The sequence below is a fragment of the Phocoena sinus genome, chromosome 21, assembly GCF_008692025.1.
Source record: "Phocoena sinus isolate mPhoSin1 chromosome 21, mPhoSin1.pri, whole genome shotgun sequence".
Lineage (NCBI taxonomy): Eukaryota > Metazoa > Chordata > Mammalia > Artiodactyla > Phocoenidae > Phocoena > Phocoena sinus.
The window spans coordinates 34,044,025-34,059,399 of NC_045783.1; the positions used below are offsets into that span (position 1 = coordinate 34,044,025).

General features: G+C 40.0%; 1 protein-coding gene across 1 annotated transcript in view; it reads left to right on the forward strand.

Moving 5' to 3' along the window:
• Positions 1-15,375, forward strand: part of HOOK3 (hook microtubule tethering protein 3) — a 110,042-nt gene that overhangs the window by 84,231 nt on the left and 10,436 nt on the right. Inside the window, 6 exon segments of the mRNA XM_032618413.1 lie at positions 699-786; positions 5,485-5,519; positions 9,768-9,850; positions 10,934-11,034; positions 12,281-12,385; positions 13,223-13,294. Of these exon segments, the coding sequence (XP_032474304.1) occupies positions 699-786; positions 5,485-5,519; positions 9,768-9,850; positions 10,934-11,034; positions 12,281-12,385; positions 13,223-13,294 (484 nt within the window).

Below are 15,375 nucleotides of genomic sequence, written 5' to 3' on the forward strand. Positions count from 1 at the left end.
GGATAAATAAAAATACATTTGCATTTCTCAGAGGGGTGTCCCAGCCTCTCCTTTTCTCCTCTGGTTTCATCTCCAGCCTTCCTTCGCCTCATAACTTGGTCTTCAGCCTTACAGTTCCTGAACTCTTCGTACCCGCTCCCTTTCTGTGTGCTTTGGACATGCTGAATTCTCGGTCTTGAATCCCCTTTCCACCCTTAACCACATAAGCGTTTATTTACTGGTCTGATCTCCATTGAAGTGAAGCCAACTCCTCCACGCAGTTAGGTGCAGTCCTAGCTTCTCTGAGCAGCTGTCACTCCTGTGTGTACCTCTGTGTGCTGTGTTGAAGTATTTAGCTCGTATTTTATTTCTTTACATTTTGTCTCCCCACTAAATGCGAGTGCAAGGGTCTGCTAGGACTATGCTGAGTGTGGTGCCTGACACTCAGTTTGAACAAACCTATAGTGAAGTGAATCTCAGATAAATGTATATGTATAAACATACCAGCTCAACAAAACGTGTCCACCAAAACACTGCATTGGATATCATCATAGACATTTTAAGCAATACAGAAAACATCCAGAAAAGTGAGCTACTACGACTATAACATGAGACTTTGTTTTTCTCATTATACTGTTTCTCTAACCAATGTGAAAACCTAAGGCAAAAGGCATAAGTTTAGTCAGAACTTGGAAAATTAATGTACCTTTGATTTCTAGGCTGGTGAATCAAAGACTTCTAGAAGTACAGTCACAAGTCGAAGAATTGCAAAAATCTTTACAGGATCAAGGCTCAAAGGCAGAAGATGTAAGTCTTAATATGTACCAGTGATGGTCCAACAGTTTCATAACGTTAAGAAAAGCTATAACTTTTATTTGATGGTCTATATCAAAATAATTGTAATTATAGTGGTTATAGAAAAGAAACAGTGTTTTACTAACATTCCTTATAAAAAGGACCAGACAGTACTTTATTGTCTCTTTCAGATTCATCCTGCTGGGAATTAGAAGTTCACTTGTAGTTATCAGCTGAAGAATTAATTGGGGTTTTATGGTTTTACATGTGCTCACCTCAGTATTCAGAGTATAGGTTTTTCCCTCTGGTCAAAAAAAAAAAATGCTGATAGAAACTTAGCATGTTCAAGTAGCAATGTTTGTTGTAAAATTGATTTTAAGAAAATAATGCCGGGCTTCCCTGGTGGCGCAGTGGTTGAGAGTCCGCCTGCCGATGCAGGGGACACAGGTTCGTGCCCCAGTCCGGGAAGATCCCACATGCCGCGGAGCGGCTGGGCCTGTGAGCCATGGCCACTGAGCCTGTGCGTCCGGAGGCCCGTCTGCAACAGGAGAGGCCACAACAGTGACAGGCCACAACAGTGAGAGGCCCGCGTACCGCAAAAAAAAAAAGAAAATAATGCCATTTCTAAAATACTACCATCTCTAGGTTTATGAATCCCGCTTTCTCCCCTGCCCCTCCCGCCACACAGATACACACACACACACGCACATTGTTACACACACACACACACACACACACACAACACACCCTGCCCCCCCTTGTGCGCACTCTCTCTCTCTCTCTCTCTCTCTCTCTCTCTCTCTCTCTCTCTCTCTCTCAAATATAAGCTCACTGCCCTATTTTAATATTCCCTTAGCACTCTGCCCCTCTGCCCTAGCCCTGCCTGCTTGGCGGGCACTCACCTAGAAAAGAGTAAGTGTGCCGAGGCGGGAACAGGGTCCTCCCCACCTCGCCATGCTCACCGCCCCACACAGTGAGCTGGGGCAGCTCATAGTAGTCAGGCTCTGATGCAGGCGTAAATCAATCATGTTTTGCAAAGTCCCTTACATTTAATGAGCTTAGTATACATTAGAGCTGCTCCTGTAAAAGGGCTCAAAACCAGTGTGAAGAGGGGATAACAACTGAAGTTTAATCTTTGCTTCAGTCAGTTGATAACTTTTTTCCTTTTGCCAGAGTAACTCTGGCTTTTGAGTATAAACCTATTTTGTTGTTTTCATGGTTAGAGTCATTTGGGGCACTCAGCGTCAAAACTGTAGACACATCTAGTTCCGTCCAGCCTTAGTAACGTAAGAGGGTGTAAAAACAAAACAGCATATTACTTAAAACCTGAGAGTGTGAGGTATAAAAAGCTCACTGGTGACCTAATTTTATGAGTTTCTTATGCACCCATCAGGCTTATGTTGGCAGCGTGCTCTCTGAGATGATGGGCTGTAATTTATCCTCTGATGTGGTGGTAGTTCTTCTTAGATCCCCACATTGATTCCCAGTTCCTAAAATTCTCACCAACGTTTTAAACCACATCATCCCTTATTAAAATGGAACTAGTTTCAAATACCATGGTTTACTTTCAAGCATGCCTTTATCCAGAATGCTAAATCACAAGCAAAACCACCCATTCGTGTATGAAAATACTAGTAAAACTAAGAGGGTCTTAGCAGTGAACCAAAGCGGGTAACATTTCTTAGTTCAGTGGAAATCACTAGTCCCTTAAACTGAGGTAAATGTAGACTTCGTTTTGGTCTTAAAAACTTTGAGGAGACTTTCTGTTGATTTGTTATGGTAGAGGGGGGAAGGGTGTGCAGATCCTAGGAAGTAAAAATGGCGAAACATCAGTATCCACTCAACCTTAGTGTTAGACTCTAATAACCATTATACTTGCTGTTCTTACTTATATTTAAACATAAAGAAAGGTATTTATTCTGTAAAACATTTTTTTACATAACCTGGTTAGATATCACTGTGGCTATCAAATCTAATTAAATATGCTGTGTCATTGCTTTAAGAGGCCATATTTCAGAAGTGAGTTCCCAGGCCTAAAAGTGCTATTTGCATAAATTAGTCAATTTATTTGACTGCTCAGATGCTGAGATTTGTTGCTCTAAATCCTTGAAAATTCTCTCAGAGCTGTGTTCTCTGTAAAGATTCAGATAGAAACTTGCCTCATTCTGAAGGCGGGCTCAGCATAATGTGGAGAAAAGTGTGATCCACGACGTGTGGTTCTTCCCACGGCAGGTGTTCAATGTTGTTGTCTCCTCTCTTTTCACCCAACCTGCAGTGTTGCTTCTCAGGAATATGTAATGCACAGAGCAGCCTGCCAAATGGAATTGATCCTCTCTAAAGAACAACGTAGTTTCTGCCCATTTCTGTTACCAAAAGCACAGTCCTTTCATGTGACCTTAAGTCACAGTAGCGTGGTTTGCACATTTTTATTATTATTTTTATGTCATTTATTTTTAGCATGGAAGCAGAAAAGCATTGTTATATCCAGGCATATGGATAATTTGAGCTAGCCACAGTGTATAAAACTCCAGAGAACAAGACAGGATGAGGAGACCATAGAAGAAAGAAAAATGTACATTTTTGAAAAAAAATGCGTGTCTTTTACTTCTGTTCATGAATTACTAAATCGTTCCTTCTATTGGCTGCTGTGTTTGCTTCATACTAATATGTCCTCTCTGTCTCTTGGCATGGTTTCTGCTCAAGGCTATTGTAAGTATGGCTTCCTATTCATTTCTATATATTGAAGAATGTTTTGATTTATACATTATCTGCCATCATAGTTGATGTGGTTGAAATTTTAAATTAACAGGAGTTTTATGCAAAAGGAATATACCAATATTACTTATAGGTTTATGCCCTTTACAATTAAGATACTTAAAGGATATCAAAAACCTAACCGGTCAGGCTAAAAGGAACTCTGCTCCTTTTTTTTCCCATCCCGCTCCTACCCCCATTGTTATAACTAGTTTGTTTTTATAAAGTATTTTGAAACTAGCTTGCTGTCACAGTCTGGCCTCCTGATGCCACATTTTATGAGTAACAGTCTTCTACTGGAGAGGCTTCACTGGAGGTGAAGACTGTGCATAGACTCCGGGGTCTGGCAGGCCTGGGTTTTAATTTGGGATCTGCCTCTGGAAAGCCCCTGAATGTCTCCCCAGCCTCACCTCCCTCAACCATGAGATGGGACTGGTGTCACTCACGGTTGTGAGGTTGACATGAGACAGTGCACGTGATAAACTTGAGTGAGTGCCTGGCATATTAACTGCTCATTACATAATCATTTTATTATATATTATCTGAGATTTTAAAATTAATTTTGCTTAGAGCCTAATCAAGACAGAAGTGCACAATTAAAGCTAAGGTGTTTTTAAAGTATTTTCATTTTACCCTCTGTACTGGAGAAGGAACGAGCAGTAATCAAAATTCAACAGGGTTGAGACTTCCCTGGTGGCACAGTGGTTGAGAGTCCACCTGCCAATGCCGGGGACACGGGTTCAAGCCCTGGTCCGGGAAGATCCCACAGGCCGCGGAGCAACTAAGCCCATGCGCCACAGCTACTGAGCCTGCGCTCTAGAGCCCGCGAGCCACAACTACTGAAGCCCACACACCTAGAGCCCATGCTCTGCAACAAGAGAAACCACCGCGATGAGAAGCCTGCGTGCAGCAACGAAGACCCAATGCAGCCAAAAATAAATAAATAAAATAAATAAATTTATTAAAAAATAAAAAGTCAACAGGGTTATCATCTTTCTCTATGTTTGGGGGAAGCAGTGGTAGAGGACATTGTGGTCCACTAACCTAGCTGTAGTTGACATACTCAGCAAAAAAGTGCATTTGAATATTCCAGAGCTGTGTCAGAATGGGCTCGAATAAGCGATGACAGTAATCACTATCAAGTCAGGGGACTGAAAATGGAAGAGCCCGGTGTGACGGGTATGTTCCCCTCCGTGCTGCTCTTGACTGATTGGACAGTTTGTTTCCTAAGTCCGTATTATTTGAGTTTGGCTGAATTAATTATGTAACTGTTTATCTCAACGTAAACTGTTTCACAGAATTCATTAGTAATGTGTACCCTACAAGCGTTGAGTTTAATTATGAAACCTGGTGGTCCTGTATGGAATGCTGTTATTCTTTGTTTATTTTAGGTCAGTGCTGATCTCCTGTTTCTCAGGAGACTCTTTTTTTAAATACCCAGTCAAAGCTGCATTCTCCAGCATATTAAATGATGTGCATATCCCATCTTTAACGTTCCTATCCTGTCACATAAACTATTTGCAACCTGTGCATATCAGAAACTTCTGATTAATTCAGTAAGTGTTTACAGAAGTTGATCCCATGATGCAAGGAAAATATAGCAGATAAAAAGTGTCTTAGGGACAGTCTATTATTATTAGAGTTCTACTTGCCTATTGCATCCAGGAATATTAGGTCTGTACGTAAGTGGCTTTTTAATTCCTTTCCCTGACTATAAATAGAGAATTCAGACATACAGTTTATGGGTATTTTATACTGATCGTTTTTATCACTTATAGGCTGCTGTCTCCCTTATCAAAGAGAAGTAAACTTGGGTACATTGTGTATTTTCAGTTCTTTGACCAGAGAACTTACAGAGGGCTCACTCAGTTATTTACTACTGTATTCTTAATTTTTTAATTAGTTTATTAGTTAAAATGTTAAGTAATAAACTATTTTTTTATTTTCCATTTTCAGTCAGTTCTTCTAAAAAAGAAGCTTGAAGAACATCTGTAAGTATAAAAGCTATTGAGGCTCACTGTTACATTGTCCAGTGAAACATCAGTGTTTTGTGTTGGGGTTACAGAGTATCTAGGCAGTGGCATGGGTGGCCCTGAAGGTATAGAAGATTATAAGGGGCATTAATAGTATCTAAAGGGTCATCATCACCCCAGGTCCTCAAATCAAAACAATTACTATGTTAGAACTGTTTTCTCAAGTGAGATTCCAGGGTTTTATCTTCACGATAGTATTTAATGATCCCAGTTAGGAGTGTGGGACCCTCTGGATCAGCAGTCAGAAATGTTTTCTATAAGGAACAGAGAATAGTTGCTTTCGGCTTTGCAGACAGTGGTCTATGTCACAACCACTTAGCTCTGAGGTTCGAGAGTGGCCACAGGCAGTATGTAAACCAGAGCTGTGACTGTCCCAACCAAGCTTTCTATGCAAGAACGGGCCGCGGGCTGAATTTTCCAGCTCTAGCGTCTGGCCAGCTGAAGCTTCCTTTTTATGTAAATGTTTTAAAGTATTATTAAGCTTATCAGTAGCAGGTTTTCAAACATTTCCTTGAATTGCAAACATACCTGAACATGACTTTTTGATCTAAAAGATTAAATTTTTAAATATTACAGTTGTTTTCTCATGAAGAAGAAACCTTCTTCCATATCTGAGGTTGACAATGTTAGGAGTGTTTTGTAATTTTTCTTGCACCCAGTAACTGCTGTAACCCTTCCTATCACTTTCTGGCAAAACTCTGTCCTTGCAGACATTGAGTGTGGGTGCCCATGGATTGCCAGCCTGGTGGAGCGTTACAGGGTTAGACTGTGGTAAACAGACATCCTGGGTACCATAGTGGCCACTGGGAAGAATTCTGTAGTCGGGCAGTTTGCTGTGTGCTATCCTAATTTCTTTCTTTCTCTTTCCTCCTTCCTTCCTTTCTTTCTTTCTTTCCTTTCTTATATGGGAAAGTGAGACGCTCCTAGGGCAAGTCTATCACTGGGCAGGTTCTTAAAATACTAGAACAGCACCTGTCACCTTCCATCCACTGTGAGGCTACCTGCAGTGAGAATTTAGTGTTGAATTCTGTCCTTTTTTCATTTCCCATCCCTTAATTGCAGAAAATAGAATACCTGTGGTTTCATAAAACTACTGTCTGACCATTATTCTGTGTTCATTTACATGGTAAAAATCTTCATCAAAAAGAATTTATTAGTGAAGATGAGGCCTGTATTAGTTTCCTGTGGTTGCCATAAAAAATTACCGCAAACTGCAAGGCTAAAAACAACAGAAATTTATTCTCTAACAGTTCTTGAGGCTAGAAGTCTGAAATCAGGGTATCAGCAGGATTGGTTCTTTCTAGAAGTTCTAATGGAGAATCTGTTCCATGTACCCCTCTACTAGCTTCTGGTGGCTGCCAGCAACCCTTGGTGTTCCTTGGTGTATAGATGCAACCTCTCTCTCCATCTTCACATGGCCTTCTTATAAGGACACCAGTAATTGGATTAGGGCCCACCCTGATCCAGTATGACCTCATCTTAACTAAGTACATCTGCAAAGACCCTATTTCCAGATAGTGTCACATTCACAGGTTCTGGGATTTAGGACCTCACCATATCTTTTTCAGAGACACAGTTCAGCCTGCCACAGAGCCCACAGACATCTCAAAAGATGAATGACCGTGCAGATTTAACACTACAACAAGACTATTTTACACACAACAAATTGGTAAAATTTAAGAATCAGACATACCAAGTATTGCCAGAGATGTTGAGTGCTGGTAACTCTCATCCACTGCTGGTAGGGATATACATCAGTTTATTCAGTAAACTGCAACATGCATATATTCTGTGACCCATTGATTCTACGTTTCTGTGTATACCCTAGATTCCTAGAGATGCTGTGGTCCATGTTTACCAGGAGACATTTAGAAGAAAGTGTGGAAGAACATTGGGGTTTTGGGGGTTTTTTTGGTCAGTTTCAAACATTTGTTTTTAAAAAGTGACTATAAGGTGGTTTATTTAGTTATTATTCATTTCCCTCCGATGACTTTTTGTTGTTGTCGTAGGTGGTGGTTGTGTGCATTGTAGGATATTCAGCAGTGTCTCTTTCCTCTCCCCACTAGAAGCCAGTAACACCCTCCTAAGTTGTGACAATCAAAATTATCTCTAGACAGCCCCAAGAGGGCAAAATTGTCCCCAGTTGAAAAGCTCTGTACTTCGAGGTCCCTACCAAATGTCTCGGTTTCAGTGAGAGCACAACTCTGACTAGTTGGAACTCTAATGTGTGGACTTTCGGGATTTTTCCCTCTCAGCGCCCCAGTAATTTTTCATTCTTCTGTAGTTGTCCCTTGACACACCTCATGGTGTCCATTCCTAGAAACGTGCAAGTTAGTATTAATCCAAACACTTAAGCGCACCCATATGCCAATTTATGGTGAGCTTTTCTTACATAGCTCTTTCATCTCTTACTCTGTGCTCCAAAAATTCTAGCCGCATCTGCCTCCCCATGTTCTTGTCTCTTTGTCCTCAGCTCAGGGGGATGGGCACACCCTTCCTGTGATCTCCTCCTGACTGCAGACAGAAAGCCAGAGAGATCATGGGGTTCCCACTGGGGTTCCCACTCTTGTTTTCTTTCTCTGAGAATCAGAATCTTGTACTGCCTACTGTCCACTTTCTGAAACAGTTGTTTTACATAGTTTGCCCAGCTTCCTACTTGTTACTAGCAGGAGAGCAAGTCCAGTAACAGTTATCCATCCCTTCATGGCCAGAAGTAGAAACAACATAGGAGCTCAAGAACACTGGGTAATGTCTGGACACACTTCTCTCCTCACAAGTTGTGTATTTAACAAGAAAGAACATTGTTTTTAATCACAGAAAAGCAGAAACAATACAAATATCACCAACTGTAGAATGATAAATAGATTGAGATATATTCAAACAATAGAACACTGTACAGCAATAAAAAGGTATAAACCAGGGCTAACACATGAACATAAATGAATCTCAAGAACAGAGTGTTAGGTAAAAAGTGGAGGTCACAGAACAGTACATACAGTATGATTAATGTGTAAAGTAAAAATAGGGCAAAATTAAGCAATGTAGTGTTCAGGAATATACACAGAGGCCCATCACAAAAATCATGAGAATGGTTAAAATTCTTGATTTTGGTTACCACTGGGAAAGAGATAGGAACACATGGGATTTTTAAGGTTCTGGGATAATTTTTATTTCTTAACCTTTTTCTTCACTGGGCTTCGTTTTTCTTATTTAAACTGTATATATTTATTTTGTGTAACATATGTCTGCGCGCGCGTGTGTGTGTGTGTGTGTGTATACCCTCAACAAAGATTTATTAAAGTATTATGCATAGAAAAGACCAGAAATAGACATAACAACGTACTCTATTTTTTTCTTCGTGTTTTTCTGTATCTTTCAATTTTTGCAGCCTTTTTTCTCTCTCATATTACAGAGTGCTGCACTAAATAGTATAGAGAATTACACATTATGTAAATACTAGGGAAAAACTTCTGTTCATTCATCCTTTTACTTTTATATTGGAATATACCTTACAATAAAGTATACAAATCCTGAGTTCCTAGGTCTACAGCTTGATGAATGTTTTCCTACATAGGCAGGTAGCCCAGATCAATATATAGCATGTTTCCAGCAACACCCCAGGATTCTTTATTCTCTCTTTTAATTAATTGATTACATCCCCAGACTAGCCACTGCTGATCTCTTATCACCCTTTGTTAGTTTTGCCACTTTCCGAACTTCATATAAAAAAAATCATATAGTATTATCCTTTTGTGTCTGACTTTATTCAACATTATTCTATGATATTTCTCCACATGGGCGCATGTACCATTAATTTATTCTTTTTTATTGGCGGGTACTGTTCTTTCTGTTCTTATTTTAGGAGCTTCAATTTTTTTGCAACAAGAGTTTTGCATTATAAAACCTCAGCAAAGTTTTAAATTTAATTTTTACAATATCCTTATTCCTAGAAACAATAAAGATCACTAAGTTATTTCTAACCTCTTGTGCAGGTTTATATAAAAGAATGACTACTATTTCAAACTTTGTCTCTATTTTTTAGTCATTTAGAAAATATGTTTATGTTGGATTAGTCTTTTCATCTTTGTTTCATAGCACTTGTGTGCTATGCTAGTGTATCCCATAAAGAAAGAATTTATATCTTTCATTTCAAGTGAAAAAATGCAAAACAGTAGTAGGTAAGAGTGTTAACATCTTTTGTTACAGAGAGAAGCTGCATGAGGCCAATAATGAGCTGCAGAAGAAGAGAGCCATCATCGAGGACCTTGAGCCGAGATTTAACAACAGCTGTGAGTTTTCCCAATTAGCGTAGTTTTCAGTCGGTTAGCGCTAGTGATGAGTTTAAATAAAATTTGTTTTTTTTAGAAATAAGCCCTATTATATTTTCTAGCAATTAAGGAATTTGCCCTGTTCACAGAAAGAGTATACACACACACACACACATGATCATCTTTACAGTATTTCTTAAATTTCTAATTTAGTTGTGAGTTTTTCCTTAACTATGGACGCTAATGCATATTTTATGAAATTTTTTTCACAGTGTCATTAAGTCAGCCTGACTTTTCCTTTGGTTGATATTTACACCCGTTTGTAGCTTGACTTTATTAATTCTTCTCTGTGGATGTGGGAGCAGGACACAGACTTTTACTTTTTTAGTATTGTGGTGAAATACACATAATATAAAAATGACCATTTTAACCATTTTTAAGTATTGGGTTGGCCAAAAAGTTCGTTCGGGTTTTTCCGTGAGTTGGGATGAAAATCCCGAACGAATTTTTTGGCCAGTCCATTGTATATAGTTCAGTGACATGTTAAGTACTTTCACACTGTTGTACAGCCACTGTCCATCTCCCGAACGTTTTCATCTTCCCAAACTGAAACTCTCTACCTGTTAACCACTCCCCTCCTCCCCTCTTCCCAGCCCCTGGTAGCCTCTGTTCTGCTTTCTGTCCCTATGCACTTGACTCTTCTAGGTAGTTCATATAAGTGGAATCATACAATATTTGTCCTTTTGTGTCCGGCTTCTTTCACTTCACATAATGGCTTTCATTTTCACTTAGTATGATGTCTCCATATTGTAGCGTGTATCAGAATGGAGGCTGAATAATCAACTGTTTGTGTAAATAGACCACATTTTGTTTATCCCTTCAGCCATCCATGAATACTTTTTAATTTGTGCACTTCCGTAGTGTAGTTTTTGTTTATTTCTAAGAAGAGCTTTTTGTTTAAAAAAATTGTGAATTTAAAAAAATAAAATTATATATAAGTATAGACAAAACAGTCTCTCAAAGCTGTTTACTATTTTGTCAGTTGAAATATTTTCAAGTTGTTAGGTCTAAAAATTTTTTAATTTTTTACTGTCTCACCGATAGCCTTAAAAATTGAAGAATTACAAGAAGCTTTACGGAAGAAAGAAGAGGAAATGAAGCAAATGGAAGAAAGATATAAAAAATACTTAGAGAAAGCCAAAAGTGTAAGTGTGAGTCTGTGGGCCTCTCACTGCACTTTCTCATTGTGTTTCGCTGATGTTTCAAAATACAGTACCTGAACGGTGACCCCTCACACAGAAGGACACGAGGAGTCTTTCGACAAAAAGAGCAAGAGGCCGTGATCAAAACAGGTCGCCCCAGCCCCAGGTTACTTACTCGTTACCAAGAGGGAATCACCTTTCTATGTAGGAAATGAGTGGCAGCCCCACCTTGCCTAATTATCAAAATCGGCTGTGCCCGGCGGGAGGGCCCGCCTCTGTCTCCAGATGAGCCTTGCTGTTGGCAGTGCTCAGGGCTTCTGGCCTAGCTCCAGTTCCCAGGGAAAAGGAGGTTACTGGAGCAAGTTAAGTAACACCTTCAGGAAGGCATCAGATAAATCCAGACTTTGGGATGAGAATCCACATTATGAAAGCAGAAATAGGCACTGGAGCATCATGGAACACCAGAAGCTGTTCTCCTGTAAAGGAGCCCAAAGGGACCTTCCTGCCAAATGCAGCGATCCTGGATTGGGGACACCTGTGGAAATGTGGATTTGGGCTGAATCGTGATGACTTATAGAGAGGTTCACTTTCTTACAGATGTTGTGGGAGGATGTCCTTAGTCTAAGGAGATGCGTGTTGAAGTGCTTGAGGGTCACGTGACATGAGAGAAAGGTGGCAGTGCTGCAGTTGGTCAATCCGGGTTAAAGGAAATGGGTTTTTATTGTTCTGCTCTTTCAAGTTTTCTGTGGGGTTGATCATTTTTGATAGTAAAACTGCTGAGCCAAAAAGCAAAGACCCTTCCCAGAAGCCCTCTGGTGGGCCAGCTAGAATTGTGTCACCAGGCTGTGTGTAAACCCAGCGTCTGGCAAAGGAGAAGGACCACAGAGGCAGCCTTGTGGACCACTGGGACCCGCTCCATCCTCACACATCTGGTCAGAGGCAGAGGCCCCTGAACCAAGTCAGAGGAACGGAAAAGGGAAGCTTGCTGTCAGTAGTGTCTGCTGTAGGGTGATTAATTTCAAGCCAGAATTACTTCTTATCACTGACTCTTTCACATAATTTTAAATTTTTATATAATTAAAAATTGTAACAACTGGATATCATTTTATACATTCAGATTTTAAAGTGTCCATGTAAGATAACTTTCGAGTCTCATAAGGTTTATCTTTTTTTTTAATGACTGCTTCCTTAGATATTACACTCCTTGGGTTTGAGACTTTTAAAGTTTTTCTTTTATTACTTTTTGCAGGTTATCCGTACTTTAGATCCTAAACAAAATCAAGGAGCAGCACCAGAAATACAAGCTCTTAAAAATCAGCTCCACGAACGGGATCGGCAATTCCATTCATTGGAGGTAGTTTACTGTAATATGATAAGACATTTGATTTTTTAATTTTCGATTCTAGAAGCCTTGCTATGCACAGTGGTCCCTCAACATCCACGAGTCACAGTTACCAAAATCCATGGATGCGCGAGTCCCTCGTAGAAAGTAGTGAATGTGGTTATTTGCATAAAATCTAAGCCCATCATCCATGTGCTTTAAACCATCTCTAGATTACTTATAATACCTAATGCAATGTAAATGCTATGTAAATAGTTGCCTATGGGGATTTCCCTGGTGGCGCAGTGGTTAAGAATCCGCCTGCCAATTCAGGGGACATGGGTTCGAGCCCTGGTCCGGGAAGATTCCCACATGTTGCAGAGCAACTAAGCCTGTGCACCACAACTACTGAACCTGCGCTCTAGAGCCCGCACGCCTAGAGCCCGTGCTGCACAACAAGAGAAGCCACCGCAATGAGAAGCCAACGCTCCGCAATGAAGAGTAGCCCCGGCTCACCGCAACTAGAGAAAGCCCACGCATAGCAACGAAAACCCAACGCAACCAAAAATAATTAATTAATTAATTAAAAAAAAAAAGATATCCATACTTTAAAAAAAAAACAGTTGCCTATGCATGGCAAATTCAAGTTTTGGTTTTTGGAACTTCCTGGTTGTTTTGTTTGTTTGGTTGTTTTTTTTTTTTTTTAACCATTTTCGATCTGGGGTTGGTTGAATCCATGGATGTGGAACCCATGGATATAGAGAGCTGACTATAGAGTTGTGCCCGTGAACTTAGATAGTTTATTGTGAGTATTTTATTTATGTTGAATTGTTTTTCATCTTAACATGCTTACATGTGCTTGCTTTTTAGAAAGAATATGAGAAAACAAAGAGTCAAAGAGAGATGGAGGAGAAATATATTGTTAGTGCCTGGTACAATATGGTAAGAAAATAACACGTCAAAACATATTACAAAATTCAGTGAATATGTATCATTTATTATACTCCCTTTACTGTAGAATTAATTCTACCAAATGAATCTGAAAGTAATTACTGTCCTAACACACACTAACAAAACCCTAATGCTGATCTTAGGGCCAAACAACAGATACAGGAACCACCGTAAACGGGACTAGAACATTGTGGATACATCATTATCCCTGTCCTAGAGGATAGAAAGATTTCTGTCTCTCAGGACCATTTTATTCTCGGGTGGTAGGGACTTTAATAATATCTAAACACAGATACAGTAGCTTTTGTTTTGTGGTACTATTTCAGTGCCTTTGCAGGAGCGGTACTTGTAATGAAAATAGTTTAACTGTCTCTCAGGTTTTGGTAAATGTTCACAGTCTTAGACCCTGAACAGCTGAAGGTTTTGAAATTGAATTTTACAACAAAAAATCTTAAACGTATTGCAGGGGAAAATAAATGCTTATCAGCATTTTGGGCTTCAGTAAGACTTTTCTGGATATGGAGAGCTATGGATTTTGAAGAATGCTGTACTTTTTCAATATTTTTTTTCTTAGACCTTTTCTTCTTTTTCTGCTTTGTTCTTCTTCCCAATAAGACCACTCCGCCTTTTCTAAGCGTTAGCTGCCTGAGATAGGAAGTTGGACCAGATTCCTTTCATCATACCCCTCTGACCCTGTAGTTGTGTTACTGGCACAGTACCGTTTTACAATTACAATTGTAAATTGTACCATTTTACCGTTATAATTAATACTGTGTCTGAAGGGTTCATGTCCCAGGTCTCCTAATAATGTGATTTGAACTTTGTCAAAATTTCATACAGTTTTATGACATGTCCACATTTATATTTGCCCTGGTACTACATATTTAAGATTTTTATCACAATTTTAAAAAACAAAAAAGGAAATCATACTGGGTTTACATTACCATTACTGTTAACAAATATAGATTAATTGAAAATTAAAATGTAAAAAATAAGAAAAACCTGTGTTTAAGGAAGGTCTCTGGGAACTAGTCCTGACTTCACCCACATTGTTTTCTCTTCGTCCTCCTTCAAGGTTAATGTTAGCAATCTGGGAGCTCTGCCCCTCAGTCCGTATTAGTGATTTCATATACCTGATTGATTTTTATGACTTCACATATTGTGTTTCGTATGGAACAAAACTGATTTATTCTGTGACATGGTATTAAAGAAGAATCTTAGTTTTCAGCTCTGCGGAGAGTGAAGGAATAACTCCCAGTAGGATCACACAAGTTATGTTCAGATAGGGTAACCGGTAACAGCTTCATACATACATTCAGAAAGTTCTGCATCCCAGACAACCGAACTGGAAGTGAGGATGGTGAGTGCTGGGAAAAGGTATTAAGTATCTCAGGGAATGGCCGCATGATGGATACTGAGATCTTGAAGGGGAGTCTAGAATTTGAATAAGTTGTTTAGAATGTGAAAGTTAAAAAGGTATATTTGAAATAAAATATAATTGTTAATTTATGTAGCCAAATTAACAGATATTACCAATAGATATTTGTCCATTTTATTCAGATCCTTAAATGCTTTAATTCCAAACTGAGTAAAAAGCACATCCTGGGTTTTCTCATGGGGAGAGTGGAGAATGTTGTGCATTGGGGTCTGTTTGAAACGCAGAGCCATGACCCCAGTTTCCCTGGAGGTGACGGGAGTTGGGAGGTTTGTCTTGCCTTCTGCCTTCTGCGCGGGTTTGCCCAGCGCCTCTGGCGCCTGCCCCGCCTCTCTCCCGGCTCTGTTTCTCCTCCTTCCCTGTTGCCGGCGTCCGCTTCCTCCCGTCATCTCGCTTCCAATCACCGGTGAGACAAAGCTGCCGCTCCCAGTTCTTCCTGCTTCTCTGGCCAGGGTTCTTCGCTAGCTTATTAAATGAGAACCGAAACCCTTTTTTCCGGATCTCCTCGGGGTCCTCACTGTTTACTCCTCCGCGTTTAGAGAGCGCCGCAGGTTCTCCCTCCCGTTCAGGTGCCCTGGGCCCGGCAGGTGGGCTCGTCCCCCTTCTAAGCGGGTAGGCCTCCTTCTCCAAGCCTCGG